The sequence below is a fragment of the Cicer arietinum genome, chromosome 1 (assembly GCF_000331145.2).
Source record: "Cicer arietinum cultivar CDC Frontier isolate Library 1 chromosome 1, Cicar.CDCFrontier_v2.0, whole genome shotgun sequence".
Classification (NCBI taxonomy): Eukaryota; Viridiplantae; Streptophyta; class Magnoliopsida; order Fabales; family Fabaceae; genus Cicer; species Cicer arietinum.
The window spans coordinates 45645919-45670258 of NC_021160.2; the positions used below are offsets into that span (position 1 = coordinate 45645919).

Sequence of the window (24340 nt, forward strand, 5' to 3'; positions counted from 1 at the left end):
CATATAACATGGAGTAGCAGACAACATGCCTAATTTCAAGTAACATTCAATTTGATTCATATGTATTCAATATAAAGTGCTTATTATATTTGCTTGAATAAGGAAAAGGTTTCCTTCTAAGCATGTGGTCATAGCAACTTGGTATTTTCACAAACCACCTTAATTAGCTCCTATCTTTGTCAAAAAAGTGGTGTCAGATATTTGAACTTTGAAAGTTGCATAAAAACTGGAAAAGAAAAAAAAATTTATATTGGCGGTTTTGTTGTTCAATGTATCACCAGCAATTTGGTCCAACCAAGATGTACCTAAATGACAAAGGAAAGTCTAAAAAGAAGAAAGAAAAAAGATAAAAGGGTGGTGGTCTTCACGTTTTCCCTGCTTTTGTAATTTACATGTAGTTTTCTTTTTTTTTTTTTTTATTTGGATTGGATGAGATGTGACCATAAACAATCCCACATTTAAATCGTTCGATAAAGATAAGACAATTTATAATTTAAGGTAAATTTTGAATTTTTTGAAATTTAAATTAGTGAAATTAAAAAATATAGACGGTCTAATCTTATTTTAATGGTCGAGATGTCTATGACTGCATATACTTACACGGTTATGATCATAGAGAGAGAATAATTTCTTTTTAGCCTCACTATCTCTTAGCATGATGATTGTAATCAAAAAGTCCCACTTTCTCTATCTAATCTTCTCTCTTTGTCATTTTGTCAACCCTGCAATGCTACTCATTGAATCCAATAAAATTTAAATGTATTAAACAAGAACAAAGAGTGTGGAAAAGAAAACAAGAGAAAAGAAACATTTTTGGCTGGTTCATGATTATTATAAAATATAAATTGTTGGTAATCCCATAGAACATTGATTACTATGTTGTCTAAGTAAAGATTCTATGCAACTATGAAAGAGCACATAGAAAAAATAATGTCGTAAAATTCTGTTATGTCATTAGAGAAAGATTTTTCTTTAAGATAGATAAATTTCAATTCTTACCAAATCATTATATAGATACAAAATTTATTGTGAATCTCTACCTATATATATGGCCAAATAAATTTTCAACACTAAAAGATCTATTGAGACCAAAGACATTTTCAATATGAAGTTCTTTTTCCAACATCTCCTTTTTCTCTAATGTGATTGGATCACAACTACAAATATTTGAAACTTTCAATTATAGATGCAAGATTTTGAAAAACGGATTTCGAACGACATCAAGGTTTTTGATATCTTTGCATATGTATCGTGACTGCAATTTCAGCTGCATCTTTTGTGTTTGACATTAATTTTCCATAATATGGTCACTGAATTAGATGTGATAACAAAAATTCAAACAACTAGTAACATTCTAGTGCTTTTTATTTTTTTCCTTTTAATTTTGCTGTCCTTGTTTCCATTCTCATATCACAACACCAACATTTTTCTTTTAGCATGTTTTGAAATTTATGTCCATTGTGAGAATTTCCATGGTTTCATAAGGATAACTGTTCTGAACAATTTTAATGATCAACACAGACATAGATCCTCTAGTACAAAATACAATTTTTATGATCAAAACACACATACATAGGTCCATTGTCTAGGTTGTAAGAAGTACAAGAAGTTGGTGTACTAAAATTATGCATAAACGTTTTGCACTTAAAAAAATGCAAAGAAAGAAAGTATTTGCTTTACTTCTTGATCAGAAAGGGATATTGAAAACTGATACAGTAATTGTTTTTCTTCAAATAAGAGTGATGAAAACAAGAAAAAAACCAAACCATTTTGTTAAAATATTATTCTTGATCAATAACTGAACAAGACAAATTATAAATCGTAACTATTTTACCTATGGATTTCTCCTCATGCGCTGCACGGATTATCAATACTACTTATTAGACTAAAGTGGCATATCAAAGAAGATGGACCCCCTCAACCTTCACACCTTCTTGTTGGTGCATCTTTCTTTGATGATGACAACATAGTACATGGTTATGTTATGTCCTTCTGAAGACTGATTTTAAGTATTATGTGTCAATGTCCCTTCAAAGCTTCCTTAATTTTCTCATCAACAAAAAGAAAATCCCTTTTTCTTCTCTTTGCCTTCTTTGGATTCTGTTAATCTCTGAACACAACTTCACATGTGGTTGGTGTGAAACATGATTCACACATACATAAATACTTGGTAAAAACCTCATTGATTATTCCTAAGATGTGATTTTATAATGAATTAAAGAGACATATCATCTTATGATTATTCCTAAGATGTGATTTTTTACCAAAAATAAATAATATAATTGAAGAACTATTCAAGGGATATCAAGAAAAACAAAATTCATTAGACAAAGAGACATTTTTTTCTTCTTCTTTCATTTACCAAAAAAAAAAAGGGTCTTACCATAATTTCATGGAAAGAAATCCACTTTTACAACAAATTAAAACCAAGCTATGTACCTTTTCTTGTTGGGCATTTGAAATCACTCAAATTTCAAAACCCATGTAGTAATTTCTCTCAATCTAAACAACCCACATAGCAAGTTACAATCTTTTACACAACAATCAATTCAAGAAGTTGATTGTGATGAAACTCTAGGAGAAGTAACAGGGAAAAGAGGCAAAAGCTGTGGTTCTGACTCTCTTGGTGTAGTAATTGGAGAGAGGTGCAAATAGAAACCCTTTTCAGCTATAGCTTTGTCTTCCTCTGATGAGTTTCCCAATGAAGGTGAGGATTTATCAAAAGGGTCATCATTCAATGGTGTTACAGGGCTAAGAGCAAGTGATGGAAAATCGAGCAAGCTTGGAGAGAGAATCTCTTGTTGTTGTTGTTGTTGTAATTTCCTTGGTGAAAATCCAGAATTGTTTGCTGCAAAATTTGGCATAAGGGTGTTTAACATGAGGACACTGTTCTTGAGACTGTTCCTTCTTTCATAAAGTTTGAAACTTTGCTTCTTTGGTGCTGTTTTGATTGGTGGGATGTTGAAGTTTCTTGATGATGATTGTGGTGGTTGTTGTTGTTGTTGTTGAAGTAGATCTTGTTGTTGATTAGGTTTTGTTGTTGGTTTTTCTGATGAACCTGTTAGCATTTGAACAACTTGTTTGAAAGTTGAAGTGTCTGCTTGAACAAAAGTTGTAGGGTAAGGGTTTGAATCAGATCTAGGGATTGTTGTTTTTGGAGTGAGAGGTGGTGTTTGAATTTGGATGCAATTGCTGTTACTGTTGCTGCTACTCATACAATTGCTTACATTGCTTTTTGGTGAGTTCATTGGAGATAGAGATGGATTCTCTCTCTCATGAAATCTTGAGGTGATTTCCATTGATGAGAGAGAGAGAGAGAAAGAAAGATGGTTTTTTTTTCTCTCTCTTTAAACTAAAGTAACTAACAAATATCTGTTTTGAAAGAAAGAGAGGAAAAAAAATAAAGGGTTAGGGGTGGTTTGGGTGGAGATTGGAGAAAGAAATGTGAAAGAGTGAAAAACAAGGTTTTGAGGAAAGAATGAGGGATGGGGGAGGGTGAGTGTTGCTTATTGTGACCTTGTTTTGTTTTGTTGTGCCTCTTCCTCTTTCTATATACTATTTTCTTTTTCTTATGCTAATACTATTCAAACTTTTCATTTTCTAATCAAGGTGGTTGATATAGATCTTTACAATTTTGTTTACAATAGTTGTGACTTATTTAGTTGGTGATTCATTAAGTGACAATCACCACTATAAAATTAAATTCAGATTTTGAATTCAAATTTAAATTTTTTTAGTTTAACAATGTCAATATTTTTAAGTGATTTAAGTTTTATTATAATTCTCTTTGATATTAGTAGAATAAGATTTAGATACTTTAAATAATGTTTTAAGAAAAAAGGTTAATATTTTCATATTTTTGAGTTTGATTGGATATGATATTCAATAATCAATCATATAAAATTATGTCATTATTTTGTATATTTAATATTTAATTAATTTTGAAATAAGTTAAATTCAAAATAGATTTAGACTTAGGGATACCGATATTCAATTACACTTAAAAATACTTAAAAATTTACCTTAAAAAAATTATAATTGAGAAAGGAAGTTCCATTAAAATAATCGGTCATATTTTTCAAGAAAAACTAGTCATCAACAAAAGTAGTTAAAATATTCACATCAATAACATAATTAAAAAAATAGTAAAACAATACATTTTCATTGTAAATTAATTTTACACTGATATATAATGAGAATCTATCATTTATCTGTAAAAAAATATATATATAGATTTCATCATTTTAACTTTTACTATCACTTTAAAATTGTAGTTACAAAATAAACTTATATGGTAATATCGTGAATTTGTTTGTTATAAATCAATACACAACTATGTTAAATAATAAAATTATAAGAATGTATCTGTTGTAAAATTTTTATTATAATCTTTTTTAAATTTAATGACTGTGAACTTACAAAATCTTACACTAAAAGTTAATTATATACAATTAATTGAGTGGTTATTTATTGATACAATTATTTATTTTTAATAAAAAAATTACATCTACAATACACCATTTATTTTCTTTTTCTTCTTATATATATTGAAAATTGAATTTTGCCATGATGTATAGTTTGGTGTGGGCTTGGGAGTTTGGATGGCTAGAGAAAAAAATGCAATAAAACGGTTGAGTAATATTTTCTTTTTGGATGTATAAAGACACAAAAAGCAAGAGAATTGGCAGAATTGGGAATTTTTAGCAATGAGAATACTGATTTGGTTTAGTCATAATTTTGGCGTTAAATATAAATGTGGCATTGACTTCAGAGCCAAACCGCAAAGACTATTGTATACTTTGATGGGATTGGTGATGATGAATAAGTTTTTTAATAAGAATACCCAATTATTCAGTCTTTGATTGTACCTCTTCTTTTCGTTTGTAAATGTTGTAGCAAGGCGTGCACTTCACGCACCAATCATCTACTCCCTTGGTTTTATAACATTCTGAGAATACTTCTCTCTCCCTTTATTTAAATATGAGTTTTTAAAACATATGTTAATAAATTAAAAAATCAATTTTTCACTGAAAAAATGTTAATATGTATCATAAGAGAATATATTAGTATATTAAGAATAAAAAATTTGTATTTTTTCTTCGAAAAATGTATATTTTTATTTTTATTTTTCAAGATATGTATACTATTTGGAAAATTCTTAACATGTGGACAAATATTAGTATGATCTATTTTTTATTGATAGAAATAAAATTTTGACATTTAAATATTTAAATGTACAACTTTTACTATATTTTCAAAAGATTGCTTCTATATGTGTACTCTTATAAAAAGGGATAAAAAAAGGTCTAAAGCCTTATATTTAGAGATGAATGTAATACTTTTTTTAATTGATAGTTATGCTTATCAATCACTTCCTTTGGTCAAATGTAATACAAGCTAAAATGAATCAAACAAAGTTGATCTATTTAGTTCAATTCAGACAAAATACATCAATTTTGTTTGATTTATTTTTGTTTATATTTGATAACAAAGTAATATATATATATACTTTATTTTTTGGTACAAAGAGGGCAACGGTCCAACAAAAAAGAAAAAAAAATACTGAGAAACAAGTTGATATTCTTACATATGCAAGTCCTAGAGATATTGTCAAAAATAATTTTGCAAAGATCCCTCTTAGTTCTCCATAATAAATCAATTGGACGAGAAGAAAAATTAAAAGTTAGCAAGTCAATTAACACATATGTAATCCTCCATGTATGAAGAACCCAGACCTACCAATCATGATTCAAAAGCTTGCGAATGCGTTGCACCAAAATTGAAACATTCCCACTAAATTTACAATTGTCTAACTCATATCTATAAGAATTTTTGAGTCACTCTTCACAATGAGCTGCAAAATTTGGTCTTTCCAAGCCAACAAACCAAACCAATGTACATGCCCTATATTTGAGCCTGAAGAGTATCACACGCTCCAAGTTACGAAGAAAACCATCACTTTATGACGCTTCTCCATTCTCCCAACTAAGCTAAGACAATGTTTCTTCCAACCATTGAGCCTATTTTGAATGTTGTTCACAGTAAGACTGAAATACTCTCTAGTGGGTCTACCCACAACAATATTCGTCTTCTCGCCATTCTACGTGACTTTGAAATATTAAATAATACAATAAAAAATATAATTAATATTATATTAAAAATTGAAAGACTTATTCATTTTAGATAAATTTATTCTACAAATAGATTACTTATTGTGAGAGGGAGAGAGTATTTGGGATAACTAGTAGCCATGTGTTTAGTTACTCTATTAAACAATTGTTTTAGTATATAAATATTTACTGTGTAATATCACTCCATTATTCCTTAAAAAAAACATGATTCTATTTTTAAAACACGTAAGTCTATTTCTTATTAATAGTAATTTTATAAATTAATTGATAAAATACACATTTGAGAACTAAATGAATTAATCAATAAAAAATATATTTAAATATTAAATTAACTAAAAATATATATTTATATATTTATGTGCAATATTACAAATGAAGTTTGCAACCTTCCCATCTTAGACCGCATGCATACGAAATAAAATGACAATAGGAAGATATTCAAAGTTTGACGAATTATAAGATGATGACGAATTTTTTATGAGAGTTCAAAGTCTGAAAACTACTACTTCACATTTTTATATGAATATAATGAATTTAATTATCATACATTAATTGTGTAAATTTTTTTATACAGTCAATAAATCATACAAGTGATTTTATAAATAATTATACAAAAAGTCAAATATTATTAATGATCTAATCCTTGTGGTTGATTAACAATGTAAAAACTTTTTACACTGACATTGTATACAAATTAAAGTCATTTGATATAATAAAGTTCTTACTATTGTTTATAAATTTAATCAAATTTAATAATTTTTATTTTCATGTAACAAACTAATATACATCACATGCATAATACTTTGGGTATACATCAACTAAGAGAAAGGTGGATTGAATTCTAGGTGGCTCTTGGCATTCTTAAGCCAATTCAATCTTGTTTCGATCTTAAACCATATTTTTAAATTATTGTCAGTTTTAGAGTCTTGAATATATATGTATTTACAATTTTTGTTCTCAGTAAGATGTTCCAATGGATATATAAGTGTAGATGACTACTTTGGGTTCTTGTGTGTAAATAAGGAATAATGTTTCTGTTGAGCGAGTAAAAATGATGGCATACGAGATTTTGGTGGATTTGTGTTTATCTATGCACTCCCATTACAACCATTTGATAATTGTTCCTTCCATTATTTTGCCCTATCCTTTGGAGAGTTGGATTAAAATTAATTGTGATGGTGCAGAAATGCAACCTTTAGGCCTCACTTCTTGTGGTGGTGTCATTCGTGATAATAATGGTGTGTTTGTGTTTACTTTCTCGTGCACTTTTAGGATATATTAGATTATATGTGACGAACGTTGGAGCATCTCTCATGGCCTTATGAGGCTAGATATAGAGAGAGTTTCAACAAATTATAATGGAAAGTGATTAAAATTATAAGATCACCTTGTTATGTCATTTGTTGGCATCATGTCTTTCATGAAGCAAATTAATTTGTAGATGTTCTAGCTAAATATGGTCTTCATTAGTTACTTCCCTTTAAAATTTTCAATGTGGTTCCTTATTTTCTATCTCCCCTCATTTTGAGAGATGTTGTAGGGATTATCATCCCTAGAGGTTTCTATGTTGTTCTGCCTCCTTTTAATCATAAAAAATCCTTAATTTCAATTTATAAGTAATGTAAGATTTTTTGGTGTACCGAAATAATAGTCCCTTAGTCAAGGTTAAGGGACTATAGGGTGTATCAGTTCTCGTGTGTGACTTAGATCTTTGTTCCCCACAGACGACGTCAAATGACCAGAGATCGGATCGTGGTAGTTGTCAAAGGGTGACAATCATAATGGAGTACAATTGCTTTGTTTTTGGTGCAATGGGATGTACCTAAATGCACTCCAACATCCAATGTAGTGAGTGAAATGGAAAGAGTAAGAGGTAATTGTGTGATAACATACATGACACCCCCTACTCGTTTCATTCATATAGGAAGACAATAGAGGGTTTTGGCAGAAATTGTTGTTGGGGGTTACGCCAAATCCAATGTGGAATGTAGAAGGTCGTTGGATTTGTTCAATGACTCAGATCACATGAGGTTAGGTTGCACTAAAGAGTGTTTGACACTCCTGATATTTCTTCCTAGGCCTTATTTGTTTCAAGGTAGAATGGACCATAACCAAGTTAGAAACAAGTCTCATTTAATCGTAATCCAATAAATGAAATTAGAGATGTCCACAATCAAATAAATTCAAAACCAAACTATAAATCTATTAAAAAAAATTGAAAACTCTACCGAATCAAATACTTTTTGATGGGTTTGATCTCTTTTTGTTAAAACCAATTGAATTAAATTTGAGATTCATTTCCAAAATCGAACCAAAACATATGTATAAATTTTAATACTTATTCTTTTTATTAGTATGAGATATAATATTTATATTATTTTTTATTTTTTAAATAATACTTTTTATTTATTTTTTACTATTTCATATATTTCATTTAATATATTTACTAAAATTTGTATTACTTTAGTATATTAATTAGTTTTAATTTAATCTATTTCCTAAGATTAATTTAATTAGTTTTAATTTTAGATCAACTGAAAACCGATTCAATTTATACCATAATAAATTGAATTGGATCAATTTAAATGAAATAATAATGTAAATCAAATGAAATTACATATATTTTAATCTTTAAACTAAATAATTTTGTGGTGAAAACTGATTCAAACGCGGTGCAAACACATTATATTAGTGTAATATCTTTTGACTGCGTAAATTTTGGATCTGTAGTAGGCAAAATCTTTCAAGCACGAAAAGAGTCAAAGTTTTGGTTATTGTCTATTGGCATTCCAAGACACGAATTTAGACATATCTTATCTCATTGTTAATGTAGCAAAGTCACGAGTTGACCATCTTTTTAGAGACAACTTTTGGTGCGATTTAATGTAATTGCCAAATCCTTTAATCTTTTTTTTTCTTTGAAAACAGTAAATATTCTACTTCAGTGCTCATCAACATATAATTGCGTTCAATGTTTCGTTTTCTTTTGTTGACTCATTTTTAATGTATCATGGTATAAACTTTTTTACTTTCAATCAGAATAAAATTTTGTTCATATTGAAGTTTTGATTTGTGTATATTAATTAATTTATTTTTAGAACATTTTATAATACAAATAGCATAATTTTAGAGTAGGTTAGGTTTTAGGGGAATGAAAGTGACGGATTTATTACAAATTTGTAATAATCAGATATGTACATAGAATTTAATATAAATTTATAATTATTAGATATGTTATTAAGACTTATGAAAATTAACTGTATTTAATTAAAATGTATAAACTATAAATTTTAATGTATTTCAATAATATATAATGTATGATCTATTTGATATAGAAGAAAGAGAAATAAAATCATTTTAAAACCAATTTTAGCATCTTCAAAAAGTGGAGATAATATGTATAAAATTTGAACTCAAATATCTTTTATTTATAGGATCTTAATTAATCATACTAAGTGTGATAGTAATTAAATGCTCAAGACGATCTCAAGTTCTTTTTCTTCTTACAAATAGAGTATCGACACAAATATAAATTGTGATTTATTATTATTTTGGTATCAATAATTTATCTTCACAATTACATTTTAAAAGTTTATATTTAATAAATTTAGTGGGTGCCTTTGAATTTTTATTGAACATAACGTCATATTTTTCCATTCCATGTTTTTGATACTATTTTCTTTTCTTCGTTTGTTATTTTATATTTGTTGTGTTAAATTAAGGGGTAGCTCTTAGAAACAGGTTCCACTAAAATATTTATTGTGTTAAAAAAAATAAAAAAATATAATCAAAATTATAGTTATTTGTCATCATAAAAAGAGAGATTGTACAAATTAGATAAGTTTAAAAACAATATAATCTTTGGGATTTCACTGATAACAAATATAAGAGAATAATTTATCTTCTGAGGTTTGGAGAATTATGTAGGTAGTATATCCTCTAATAGGAAATTAAGAAAAGAAAAGAAAAGATGAAAAAAGAAAAAGAAAAGAGAAGAAGATCATTTGGTGCTTATCGTTTAAACGACATGAGCAGTACAAATTGAGCCAATAACAAAAGCTAGCCCTTTTAGTACTCATCGTCAGATAACAAATGAGTAGCATAAAATAAGTCTAGTAAAACTCAAGACCGAGACTGTTGGAAGTTTACTATCTATCAACATTAGAGTAAATCACTTAATAGGTAAAAGAGGAAAATTCGTTCAAACATTCAACGTCAACTTACCCGAGTTGAAGCACAAAAGACAATTTGGTACGAATAACCATTTCGCACTTGGAAAGCTCTCAATGTGATATTTGATAAGCTCGCAACACATAGACAACATCAACATTAGCTTCCATCTATAAATGAAGAAGTCGCCAAAGACAAAAGTAATGAAGAAGTCTTAGCATGAGATCAATAAGAACTTTTGAAGACTCACCTATCTCTACGCAACAATCCTGAATGCGGCCATCAACTTAATGTCAAAGTTCAAACAATTTTTTTCTCTAAGTGACAACAACTATGAACGACTATATTGTCAAAACATATTTAAACTCACTTCTATTCTTAAGTTGAAGTTCACGAAAATAGTGGTACTTCATCTTTAGAGAAAAATCCTAAAAAGAGACCACAATTCAAGACTTAAATTTATATATCCTCCTATTGAGATTAAATTATCTTGTAAATCATCCAAGAAGAAAATGAATATCTTGTATATTTCGTCACCTTCAAAATAATAACGATTGATTGTGCAAACATAATCATATTTGTATACTTTTATAGTCAATATATATATCTAAGGTTATACTCTCTCATTCCAATTATTACTATTAATCTCTCAATGGTCAAAGAATCCATAAATTCAATTCAACCATGGTCAATTCAAAAGACATTAATAATATACCAAAGCTAAATAAATAAAAAAACATAAATCAAATGAGAATTCAATCATATGATAGATTAAAAGAAACTAAAAATGATGAAAAATTATCAAAAGAAGAATAAATGATATTTATTGCTTCTACTCAAGAAAGAAACCAATACTTCTTTCCAAACCAACTTTTACTATTATTAAATACATCCAAAATAAATTAACTATTTTTTAAAATAATAAAAAAAAATACAATAAAAGAAAACCAAGTCTTCGTTCCACCTACAAACTAAAATTAAAATCAAAATCAAAATGTCACAATCCTGCCAAGACTCTTACCCACCAAGAAGTTTCCTACATAATCTCATTCTCTCTATGCCAAACATTTACCTGATCATATTTACTCATCTGTGTCAATGTACAAGTGAATTGATTAGTAAAAAAATTAGAATAGAAAGGTCCTACCGGGAGTCGAACCCAGGTCGCTGGATTCAAAGTCCAGAGTGCTAACCACTACACCATAGAACCCTCACATTAAATAATTGAAATTGATTGGAAAACTTGACATCTAACATATTTTTGTTTATACATATTTCTTCATATGCAAAATATGGTATTTAACTTCTTAAGGTACACCGTAAAAAAGCACAAAAAATTGATGAGGTTTAAACTTAATTGACTTATGGATGAGGATTAAACTTAATTGACTTTACATCACTTGAACTTCATGTACTAAGAGAAATTTACAAGTACGAGATATATTATTATTTTTAATTTTAATTGATGAAAGAGGTGGAGAAAAAATCACGAGTCCCATGGAATTTGCCAACAATATGGACTGGCCTACCAAGATTGTCAAACTTTTCGGCATAACCTTGTCGAGATTGGAAAATTAATCATTGTTTTATTTATTTATATTATACGAGAATGATCAATTCACATAATAAATTTGATAAAAAAAACTAAGACAAAATTTCGTCAATATTTTTTTAATAAAAAAAAAACAAGAGAAATTGATGAACAAAAATTCACATCATACATTATATAACTTATATGATTTGGGAAAAAAATCCATATTCTTATATATGCGGTTTAAAAAAAATACTCGTACTCTAATTAGTATTATTTTTAATACACAACATTCACTATTTAGGTACTTAAATATTGTATTCATACTCATTATTCACATTTTAACTAAAATAATTCAATAAATAATCGTTATTATTATTATTATTAAATTTAAAAATTATTTAAATATCTTAAATTTAAATCATAAAGTATTATAAATTAAAATATTTTCTAACTCAATATTCAAAACCTTTTGAATTAGCACACATTACAATAAATATGCAAACATCTAGATTAATATTTTATGAAGTTGCAAGTCTTGGAACAATATTTTCAAAGATCTGCAAAAAAATTGATATGTATATTATATTAGTTACGTATAATTATAAAATCATAATTAATAACATAAATTTTTTAGTTATAAAGTCACAATTATTTACCTCTTCATCGGAATATGATTCTTGTAAAATTTACAAACGTTTATCTTTTGATTCTAAATACGATAGTGGTCCAATAATATCTACAAATACTAATACATAAAATAAAACAAATAGTTAAACTAAACTTAAAATAATAAATAATATTTTTTTTTTACAAATATTCATTGAGTCTGCATTTAATTATCATTTTTATCTAAAAATATATATATAGCCACTGCCCTCAATGGCTAAAATGGTTTGCTCATCTCTAGAGGCGTTTTAGGGCGTTTTAGAGTAGTGAATGCTTTCGTAATATATATATATATATATATATATATATAATACTAATAAATTTAACGAAATTATATACATTATGGTGTTATGAAATACAATCCAATTGAATTAGGAGAGTACTTTTAAATAGATCTCAATTCTTACAAACTTTAATCATCTATTTTCAAGAGAGGCTTTTTGTGTGCACTACAACATATTTTTTATATTAATATCATACTTTTCAAATTTTAAATTGTCCTGTATTAAAAATAAAATACCAAATTATGCTACTTTTTTAACCTTTTAAAAGTCGCTCAGTTGGGCGTGCGACTTGGTGAAGAGTTTTTTTTTTAACCCTAGTAAGAGGTGGCATGGGATGGGACCATGTAATGATGTAAATTTTTTTTCCCACCATTTTAATAATTCAATTATTTATTATATAATAAATTAAAATATTTAAAAAATTAAAATATTTAAAAAACTAAAATACTATTAATAAAATAAAATATATTAAATTTAAGAAAAAATATGGTTAATTAAATGTGGCAGAACAAATAACGTGCTATATTATTTTAACAAATCCGTGTTATTTTATAGATAAATTTATATCATTATAATAATTTTATCTTATTTTACATATAAGTTAGCACTCAATTCTATTTTGTTAACCGCTTCCTTCTTTTTTCTTTTCTTTCTTTTTCGGATCTAATAATTAAAAATTAATAAAAATAAAAATGATTAAAAATAGTAAATTATACTAATAATATGAAACATAATATATTAAATAGAATAAAAAAATACATCAAATTGAAGAAAAAAATATATCAAAATTAAAAGGTTAAACTCTCAACTATAGCCTCATACATGCAACATATGGATTTAATCTTTTAAATTTGATGTATTTTTTTTCCTTCTAATGTATTTTGTTTCATGTTATTAATATAATTTATTATTTTTTATTGTAATTATTTTTATTTATTAGATCAAAAAAAAAATTAGGAGAAAATTGTTAACAAAATAAAATTAAGTGACTAATTTATCTGCAAAATAAATAAAATTATTATAATAATATAAATTTATCATGTAAATACGACAAAAGTTGTTAAAAATAATTATTAAAATGGTGGAAAAAAAATTTACACCACTCCGACTACGTGGTCGCATCCTTAGGATGCGACCTCCTATTGAGCTTAAAAAGTATTTCTTCACTAGGTCGCAAGCTCAAAGAGCGACTACCTAAAGGATTAAAAAAGTAGGATAATTTGATATTTTATTTTCAACATAGGATAATTTAATGTAAAAAATTGAAAAGTAGGATATTAATATAAAAAAATCCTAAAAAGATATATATTAATGTTTTGCACTTATAAAATTGATAATGTTATATACTAAAAAATTATTTATATATTAAAATACAACTTAAGTTTATTAACATGTTAACTTGTTTGTCTATTTACAAAAGTTTAACGATGAGTGGTGTAGACTTTCATAACATAATAGTGAAGTAGACTTTTAAGTAAATTTTGATAAAGGTCAAAGCTTAACAATGAGCCTTTGATAGGTAATAGGTCAAACTCGGACCTAACATTTTTAATGTACATTAGACGCATGTCTTGCAAAACCTATTTTCACCTATGTTGATGATTAAACTTAAGTGATTAATGAATTTCGATTAAAGACGATTCATTTAGTAAAATTTGTATTTGAAATATGACTAAAACAATTACAAATGAATTATTATAAAATAATTTGTGTTTAGAATGAGGAACACTTGTGTAATTACAACTCTAAATAAAAAATATTTAGACACACATAAATAAATGAGAGAGAAAAAAATTAAACGACACATATTTTAAAATAAATAAATTATATATTTATATGTGTGAGCCCAACATATATCTTAAAACTTCAACGTAATTAAGGATTCTCACTAAACTTGTCACCTACTATTCCTCCTCCTAAGCATATCGAACCACCATTGTGACACCTAATACTTTATATTGTTAATGTTCCTATAGTCAAGCCGGCCAATTAACTTTTTCTTATTGCTTTTGCCTAATTTTCGTGAATCCATCTTGGTTAATTTATTGCATTTGACATGATAAAATAGTTCACAACTCACAAATAGATGTGTTTTTTTTTTTATAAAGACTAATAGATGTGTTTTGACCAATAGGCATTGGACACATTATATGAAAGTAGCACATGGCAGTATTTATGAAGATAAAGAAATAGCTAAAGGTTTGATAAAGTTATGGCATCATGAAATATTTTTAATTGTTGTGTCTTTCAAGGTTATTAGATGGTCTTGGGATGTATGAATCTATTTCACACCACTGACTCATCTATGCGTGTAAATAAAAATATTAGTTGCAATCGATTAAATTGATAAGAAGTTGATTCATGAGATAATATAGAGATTTAAATAAATATATAATATGATATATTTGTCTTATTATTATGTATTTATTGAGTCATTTTTTATTTATCATGTATGTGAAGTGTTACAAAATTAACAAATATAATAATATTATTTTATAATATCATATTTTTGTGAAAACTTCATAATAATATGGTATAATATATATAACATTTAAATGATAAGATTATCCTTGTGAAACAATTATATATATTTTTTTAAATTAATTTTAATATTTTCAATTTTTATAAATTAGCAAAAGTAGTAAAAAAAAATTGACATTACTAAATAAATAATTTAATTTTAAAAAAATCACAATAAAATAATTCCAATATATATATTAGATAAACTAAATAAAGATATGATATATAAATAAATGACAAAACTACACTTACAAAAAAAAGTATTTAATGTCAACAATTTTAATTAATGTTCATTTTTTTTTTTGTAATTTTTAAAGATAATTTATTTAATTTTATATATTCTATATCAATGGGTTTCAAAAATTCTAGATTATATAAATTGAAAAATTACTTGTGATAAAATCATACATATTTTTTGAAATTATTATTTTTTAATTTAATATCAAATTCCTTCTTTATTTTTATTTTATCATATTTCAATTTTTTATATTTTAAATTATATATATTTTATAGGGATAAATTAGTAAATTATATTTTTGTCATATTATACTGATTTTTAACTCAATTCAAAGTTACAATAAATTTTTTAAATTAAAGAAACATATATGATAGTTTTGAAGATTAATTTATTATATCTTGTTTTATATATCAAACATTAAATTGAGACCAAATATGATGTAGCTATGATGTCTTGTCTCTTATCTTATGCACGTAACTGGTCATTAAGGTCTACCTTCATCATCATGAGCCAAAAACACAATCCATTTGTAACCAAAATACTAAAGCATTGGCCAAATCAAATAATAATAGACCTTTTAACTACTACATAATTTCAAAAGTTTCTTGTAGCATTTAAATTTGATCCATAAAATGAAACTGTTAATAATAAAAATATATATATAATTTACTACTTAGATAAAAAAAAAAAAATCATTTATTATGAAGACACTATACCTAGGAGAGCAAGTAGTCTATTTACACTTCTGCATGGGTATTGTTCTTCTAACACAAATTGAAGCTTGAAACTGACTCATGTAAGAATAAGGTGCTTGATTATGAAGATTTGTTTTTATTTTTTGGTTTCTATAGTGATAAACAAACACAAGACAAAATTTCTTATTGTAACCAAATGTGCTGATTCCATTAATATTGTCATTGATTGATGATCAATTTGAAACTTGTAACATGAGTTCTCCAATCATATATCTCCAACACTAGAGTTGAGGAACCAAAAATAAATAAATAAATGGTCATTTTCAAAAGAATAGATCATGACTTGACTTTAGTATTGGTCTCTTTTGTTGATCAAGATATCTCATTAGTTTTGGTATTGCGCTTTGTCATCTTATTCATTGCTAGTCATTCATCAATGCCTACTCATTTCCCACTTGAAGGTGGACATGGTATCTCACTTTCTCCCTCATTCTTGACACTTAAATTCTCACTCATTTTAGTATCTCATCAAACCCTTTTGGGAGACTTCTATCTTTATTCCATACAAAAAATATATATTTTTGGTTCTCTTGTTATCATTCAAGAACTTATTTGATTTCCTAAAACCATATACTCTTTTTCATTAGTTCTTGGGTTAGACTATAAGATCATGCCAACACAAATATTTTTGGGAAGTAAGCAATCATTTGAGTCCTTTGTATACATCAGACAATGTTACTATAATATTTGAATATATTAAAATTATACATATATTTAAATTAATATATCTTTTGTTATTCAATTCAATTCGATCCTTAAATGTATTTTATTTAATTTGTCATCGTATGTATCTTTTATTTATTAATTTAGTGTATAAAATTACTAATTACAATTGATATACTGAGATATGTTTTTAAAATTTTGATATATTTAGAGACTATAATAAAATTGTTTAAAGCACTAAGAATTATTACTATTTTCTTTCTATACCACTTATATTTCCTTTGATGAGAATTCAATGCTATGATTAGCAATTACGTCTTATTAGTCACTTAAGCCAGTAATTAATAAATTCTTAAATAATTTTGCATAAGGAGTTTTAAAAGGTATTCCACAATCATAATAATGATTATACATTTAAAAGGTAATAAAACAATTCAGAAAAGCAGTGACTTTGTCTTATTGGCATTTGGCCCCCCACCTCAATCTTTTTCAATGCAAATACTAATATAATTCAGAATTTGATTCCCCTTTCTTTTTATTTTTATTTTTTTTTATATTTTTTTTTTTATCTTTTTGCTTTTCAAGATTTTTTAAAGTGTGGAAAGAACAATTTAAACAACTTAATCAAGTGGACAATGGATATGAAATTACACATTACCAATCACCAATTTTTGGAGAATGAAATTGGTCATGGAATCCCATAAGTGCTCCTCCTTGCAGAACAGAACTGATTCAAATGAGCAATTAAGGGGTGATTAAATAAATTTTATTAATAAGATTATTGTTAGTGACTAAAGGAAGTTTTGTGGAATAAATCTAAAGACACATTGAATATAATGGACCGTTGAAACTACAAATTTGTCATAAACCATATATTTTTTAGTGCAAGATACTTCTAAAAAATAAATCCTACATAATATAATATCTCAACATAGTGGAAGATATTAGTCTTCTACATGGTGACGAATTATAATTTGAATCTTTTTTTACAGAGACATGCATTTAATCATTTAATGTTCAATTCATCCCATCGAACAAATTATGTTCAATATAAATAAAAAACTATATATAATTAGAATTGCAAAAAAATAGTCATTAATCATTTTAATACATCCTGATGTGAAATAAAATACTGTTAAACAAAACAAAAGTTAAAGGTTACATAAATATTAAAAAATTTATACTAATTCAAAACTACAGTAAAATTATAAGAAAATTAGTTATCGATGTATTTCTTAATCTGAAATTCTGAACATGTAGCAATAACATTTAACATTAACAATACCATTCATTCACTTTTTTTTTTTTTGCAACGAAACATCCATCCACCTAAAAATAAGATGAAACTTAAATTTATAGCACTAAAAAAAGCTAATATTTTATTTAAAAAAGTTCAATATAAGTTTGAACATGAAAGAATATGGTGACATAATAAACTAATATTTTATTTAAAATAACTTTAATATTTTGTACTAGATACTTGCATCTAAAACATAAATCTTTTAAATATATATTAAAAAAATTTAATGTCTTAAATATTTGAGCTCTATGCAATCGATATCGTTCCGTCGTACACCTTAAAGTCCCTCTCTTTCAACTTAAAAATACTTATATAACCATTAACCAATAAATTGCAAATAAAATAAGAAACTAATTGATTAATACTTCTTCTATCCAAAATGAATTAATATAAACTAAATTAAATCAAATTTTTTAAAATAAAATATAATTAAAATATAATAACTTAACTCTTAGTTAATAATATATATATATATATATATATATACACACACACACACACTACCCCTAATTTAACGTAATTTTTACTTTTTAATGACTTAATTTATTTGCCACAAAAAATAAAATTTTTTAAATCAATATTCAACATATTAATTTGATAAATAAAATACTAATATATGAAGCACGCTTCATTTCATATTTTTATATTCGGTCTTAACTTTCTGTGCAGGTGCATGCTAGTGACGAAATATTGTTGCAATATACTATACTCTTTTAATAATTTTTTTATGCACACTGTACTTTTTTCTTAAATTATATTTTTTAAGATGTCTTTTATCAAATGTGTGTTTGCAAGTTAAATTTTAAAAGAGAGAGTTTTGAATGGTTAAATTTATATTTTAATATATATTTAATATTTTTAAAAAAATTAAAAGAATAATTAATATTATATATTTATTTATTTTATTATTTTTTTAATTTTTTAAAATATTAATATATATAAAGTACAGACTTAATGCTCTAAAATATTTCTCTCCAAACCCTCTAAAATCTAACTAGTAAAGAGAATAAGTGAAAAAAGTGAAACCTTACTCACAAGACTCAAACAAAGTAATACTTCAAAACTGTAGTGTAGGGTCAAAACATTAGCATTCCAATAAAAGTCAAATTTATGTCACGCTCAAGAACTAGAAGATCTTTTAACCTCTCAATTGAAAGACTATTGCTTTAGTACACCAAAAAATCTACATTACTTAAAAATTGAGGCTATAATAGTTTATAAAAAATACTATTAAAATGTATTTTATCAAGAATTAAACTATAAAACTTTACGCATAAAATCTAAAGCTTCTATGTCATTCAAATTTGTGAAGGTAGTTTGAGTCTCAATCTTTTAGAGTAGTCGATGAATCTATTATGTTAAAACTCACTTTTGATTGGTTAGCATCTCAAGACTAATGAACAATTTTTTTAAAGCTAGATTTATAGATAAAATTATTTCTATAGCTTATCATAAATCTTTCTTGACGGATGTTATTGGAACACAAAATAATACAATATCACGACATTTTATGAAAAAACAAAAGATGAGTTCATTGTATTTTATATTTGTATTTGTGTTTTATTTTGTTAATTTTTGTGTTCCAATGACATTATTAATCTTCCTCCAGTCTGGTAACCCGTTAAATCCAATCTAAACCATGTCTTGTCTTATTCTACATGGAATATAAGGGATCAATCATCTTTTCGTCAGGGCCGACCCGAAGATAAAACCACTAAAACAAATGTTTTAGATATTTATAAAAAAAATAAATTTTTTACTTTATCAAAAGGCCTCAAAAATAAAATTATACTTAATAAAAATTCCTCAGATTTTAATATGTTTAAAATTAAAACATATAAATCTTTTCTAAATTTAATATTGTCTCAATAATATTAAATCAATTGAAAAAGAAATATTACATAACATCAATTATATTAATTTAATAATATTATGTTAAAATTTAGAAAATCCATTTTAAGTCTCGTATTAAAATTCATTTTAGATCTTTAAATATGATAGACCGACCTGCTTTTCATTTTTTAAGTGACAAATCCGTGAAATTTTTGGATTCACTAATTCTTCATATCAATTTGCGCTTTAGTCTAAATTCATTATGAATCCTTCAATTCCTCCAACCAAGTATTATTTGTTTGGGAGACTTGTTCATGATGTTGTGTCTACAAATGATAATCTAAAAAGAGAGAGGTTGCATTAATATCCTTATTTGTTTTCAATGTAGTAATATTAAAGAAATTTCTATTCATTTGTTTTATTTCTAGAAGAGATAATAAATTCTAATTCAAATTAAGACATAATGTTTATCTTAATAATATCAAAACAGGACTTAATAATTGTGAATTTAGTTAGATTCATTGGCAAAAATTTATGTGTGATAAAAGTACTTGTTGGTTGCTTTGCTTGGTTGAACACCTCTTTCCTCTCTTTCAAGGCAAATAATCAACATTAAAGTCAAAACGTCTGTTTAGTCAAACCAATGACCCCATACAACCCATTGCTTTCAATTTTCAACTTTCAACTTTCAACTTTCAACAATAGACAGAGAAAATGAAATCCTCATTGTTCTTATTGCACAAAAAACCAATTGCATGATGTACACTTGCCCCTGAGATATTTTAGTCTTTCCACAACTTTGCTTTTACGGTTGATTAATTTAGTTAACGGTCCTATTTATCCCCCAACATTTTTTTTATCCCAATAGAGAAATTTGAGTGACATATTAATTACTTGAGGTTCTCAAGCAAGGAGAGAGGGTGTAGACATTGAAAATGACTAAATTTCATGAGCTGATTTTTTTTTAAATATTAATCTTTTTAATAAGAGAGTTTTTTTTTTAACTCGAAATAATATTTTAGTAATTTATTTATCTATTTAATATTTGAGTAATTTAATGTAGAGTATATAGTTTTATTTAGGAGAATTTGAATTTGATTTATATTATGATTTTTAATCGACATTATTATTTAAATTAAAAAAATTCAGAAGTAAATAATATACATATCAGAGATAGAGGACATTGTATTCTAAATATTATTTTATACTTCATATATTATTTATCTCTGCATTCACTCTAATATATGTGCCGAATAGAACTTTGGCTAAAAAATTTAATAACATGTTTTAAAATTCTATACAATATGCAGAGGTTAATATTATATTTCCTCTACATGTTTGATGTTTGCATTAGTAAAAAAAATTCATATTTCCTTTTAAATTATAATAATTTCATAAATAATTATAATTTTAAAGTTATTTAATAAAAACAATTATTCACACACACCTTAAAAGAAATTGTAGATATAGGTTAATCACATCAGGTAAACAATATCTCGACACATTCCCTTAATATTGCATTTATTACATGGAGCAACACTAAATTAGAAGTAACCGTTATGCAAAGCATTTGTGGTACCACAAAATGTAGGTCAAAAGAGGCTTTCTCAAAATGCATAGATATGTGATTGATTATCTAATTGGTTAGCAGTAAATATGTCATTAACTCTCAAGCATCAACAAAGTCCAAAATGTTAAGTAGAACCATTTAGGACTTGTCACTTTCAAAAAATGGTCCCAAATTAGTGGTTTAGATGTAAGGTGAATACCAAACCAAACCATGTGAACACATGTCACTTGAATGCAATTTAATTTATTTTCCATCTAGGATGAATGTGAAAACCTTCAATTAAAAAAATTACTAGTAGCAATCTATGGGGAAAATTCATATTACAAAAAGCATATATTACATTGCCTTTTGGGACTTGCAAAAAGCATTATATCCAACAAAGCATCTCCAAATTATACTAACAAATACATTCATTCAATAACATTATATTGAATAAATATTTTTAAAACAAACCATTATTAAAAATTATCATCATATAATCATTTTATCAATATTCTCATAAATTGATCAATATAATTCACAAATTCATGAATTAGTAAATATATGCCATTATTGTTGCAAATGTTGATAGAAATTGTATAACATTGCAAGTTTCATATAACAATGGGGCTACCACATCAATGTTTTTTACATGACAATATATTTCTGATTTTATTTATTTTTAAGTGTGAAGTATTTCTCGATTTAATTTATGATTAATATCAAGCATAATACATGATTGATCATCTTTAATTAAGTCTCTCTATCCACTAATTTTTTTTCCATTCACAAAGGTCGAGTTTAAGACAATATTTAAGAAAAATTGAGTCCAGTTGAATTCAATCAATGTAAAGTCGTACCATAATTTTTAGGAGTGAGAATAAGTCAGATTGTTTGATATGAGTCACATTCTAACTTACGATATGTTCAAGTCAAGTCAAGTCAATTTAAAAAAAAAAAGATCAAGACTTTTTTAAAAGCTCGTTTAACTAAAAATGTAAAGATATAGACAATAAAAGACATTTTAGACCTATCAGAATGACATGCTTAAGTAATTATAAATAATATTTATTATTATTATTATTATTATTATTATTATTATATTAAATTTTAGAAATTTATGTTAAATTATAAATTTGTTGATCTTTTCGTAATTAATTGTATTATTTTAAATTAGTTTTTGATATATTTAAATATATTATAATACGATATGATGTCATATAAAATTAAATTCTTTAACTAAGTGATTGGACTCAAGTAATTAAATGAACTTCAATTAAATACGAATCAATCGGGAGAACCCGAGTTCAAACTTTGATTAAAATAATATTTGACCTAAAAATAAAATACTTATTCTCATCGTCATATTAGCTTATTCGTCTATTCAGGCCAGGTGTCACCTATCTTATTCTCACTCCTCATGGTTTCTAATAACCTAATGTTCTAAAAAGCTTCCAACCAACCTAAATGTTTATTTAAAAGTTTTTGAGAAAATGGGGGTTGAAAAAGAAACCACCAAATTTTAAGTGTGGATAGTTCCACCATACATTAAATAGCTAGAGTCCAATTTCTTTCAAAAAATATTAAAGTCAATAAAGCCCAACTCAAATTTAAATAAGGTAAAACAACGTCTAAAAAGCCCAACCCAAATGGAAAAAAAAAACCCAAGAAGAAAGCAAACTACAGGTGAATCATACCAGGGATAGTAATAATACGAGGGTTTGTAAAAGTTCCATTACACTTTTATTTTGTCAATAATTACCTTTATCCCATTTTGACACTTCAAATCAAGTTTGCTTTTTTAAAACAAATTAAAATCTATAAAGCCCAACTTAAATAAGATAAATCAACATATTTTTTAATAAAAAAATCAAACCCAAATATAAAAAAACCGAAGAAGAAATCAAAATACAAGTGAAACATACCATGAATAGTTATTATAGGACAACTTGTAAAATATCCACTGAAATTTTACTACATAAAAATGTAATTGGATTCAACAAAATTGTCTCAATTCTCATAACTATTATATTTAATCGATGAAGTATTATCACAATTCGGGTTTTTTATACAAATATCATTTTTTTAAAATTTTAATACTAGATTGCCCTACTTTTAAAAAATAATATCAAAATGCCATATTTTTTAGTCCCAGTTGCTAATCGCAACCTGAGGATGCGACTTTCTGAAGCAAAAAAATTTCAACTTCACTAGATGATCGCATCCTGGAGATGTGACCTCCTACTAGTGTTTTTTTTTTGCTTGTTGAATTTTGTTATTTATTATTGGGTATATTATATTGGATATATTATATTTATTATTATTAAATATTTTAAAAATAATTATAACATTAAAAAATACAAAATATTATTATAAATAATAAAAATAATTAATTTAATAATATTATATAACTTTTAATAATTATTATAACAAAAATAATAATAATAATAAAAAGAAAATTCTATTAATAAAATAAAAATACTTTTATTATTTAATATATTCAATAATGTATTTTAATATTATATATTCTTTGGTTGTTGAATTTTGTTATTGGGTATATTATATTTATTATTATTAAATATTTTAAAAATAATTATAACATTAAAAAATACAAAATATTATTAAATTATTTAATTTAATAATATTATATAACTTTTGATAATTATTATAATAATAAAAAGAATAATAATAATAATT

At 25.6% G+C, this 24340-nt stretch overlaps 1 protein-coding gene and 1 non-coding gene across 2 annotated transcripts; both read right to left on the reverse strand.

Moving 5' to 3' along the window:
* Nucleotides 1–2302: 2302 nt before the first annotated feature.
* Nucleotides 2303–3518, reverse strand: LOC101494729 (VQ motif-containing protein 4). Its single transcript, XM_004488670.4, has one exon. It carries the CDS (start codon nucleotides 3297–3299, stop codon nucleotides 2550–2552), a length of 750 nt encoding a protein of 249 aa, XP_004488727.1. The 5' UTR covers nucleotides 3300–3518; the 3' UTR covers nucleotides 2303–2549.
* Nucleotides 3519–11439: 7921 nt separating this feature from the next.
* TRNAQ-UUG (transfer RNA glutamine (anticodon UUG)) lies at nucleotides 11440–11511 on the reverse strand. Its single transcript has one exon. It is a non-coding gene; the product is annotated as a tRNA-Gln (tRNA).
* Nucleotides 11512–24340: the final 12829 nt, after the last annotated feature.

What these genes read in the sequence shown, in the direction of transcription:
- LOC101494729 (XM_004488670.4), bottom strand. Translation starts at nt 3,299, where the DNA reads ATGGAAATCACCTCAAGATTTCATGAGAGAGAGAATCCATCTCTATCT.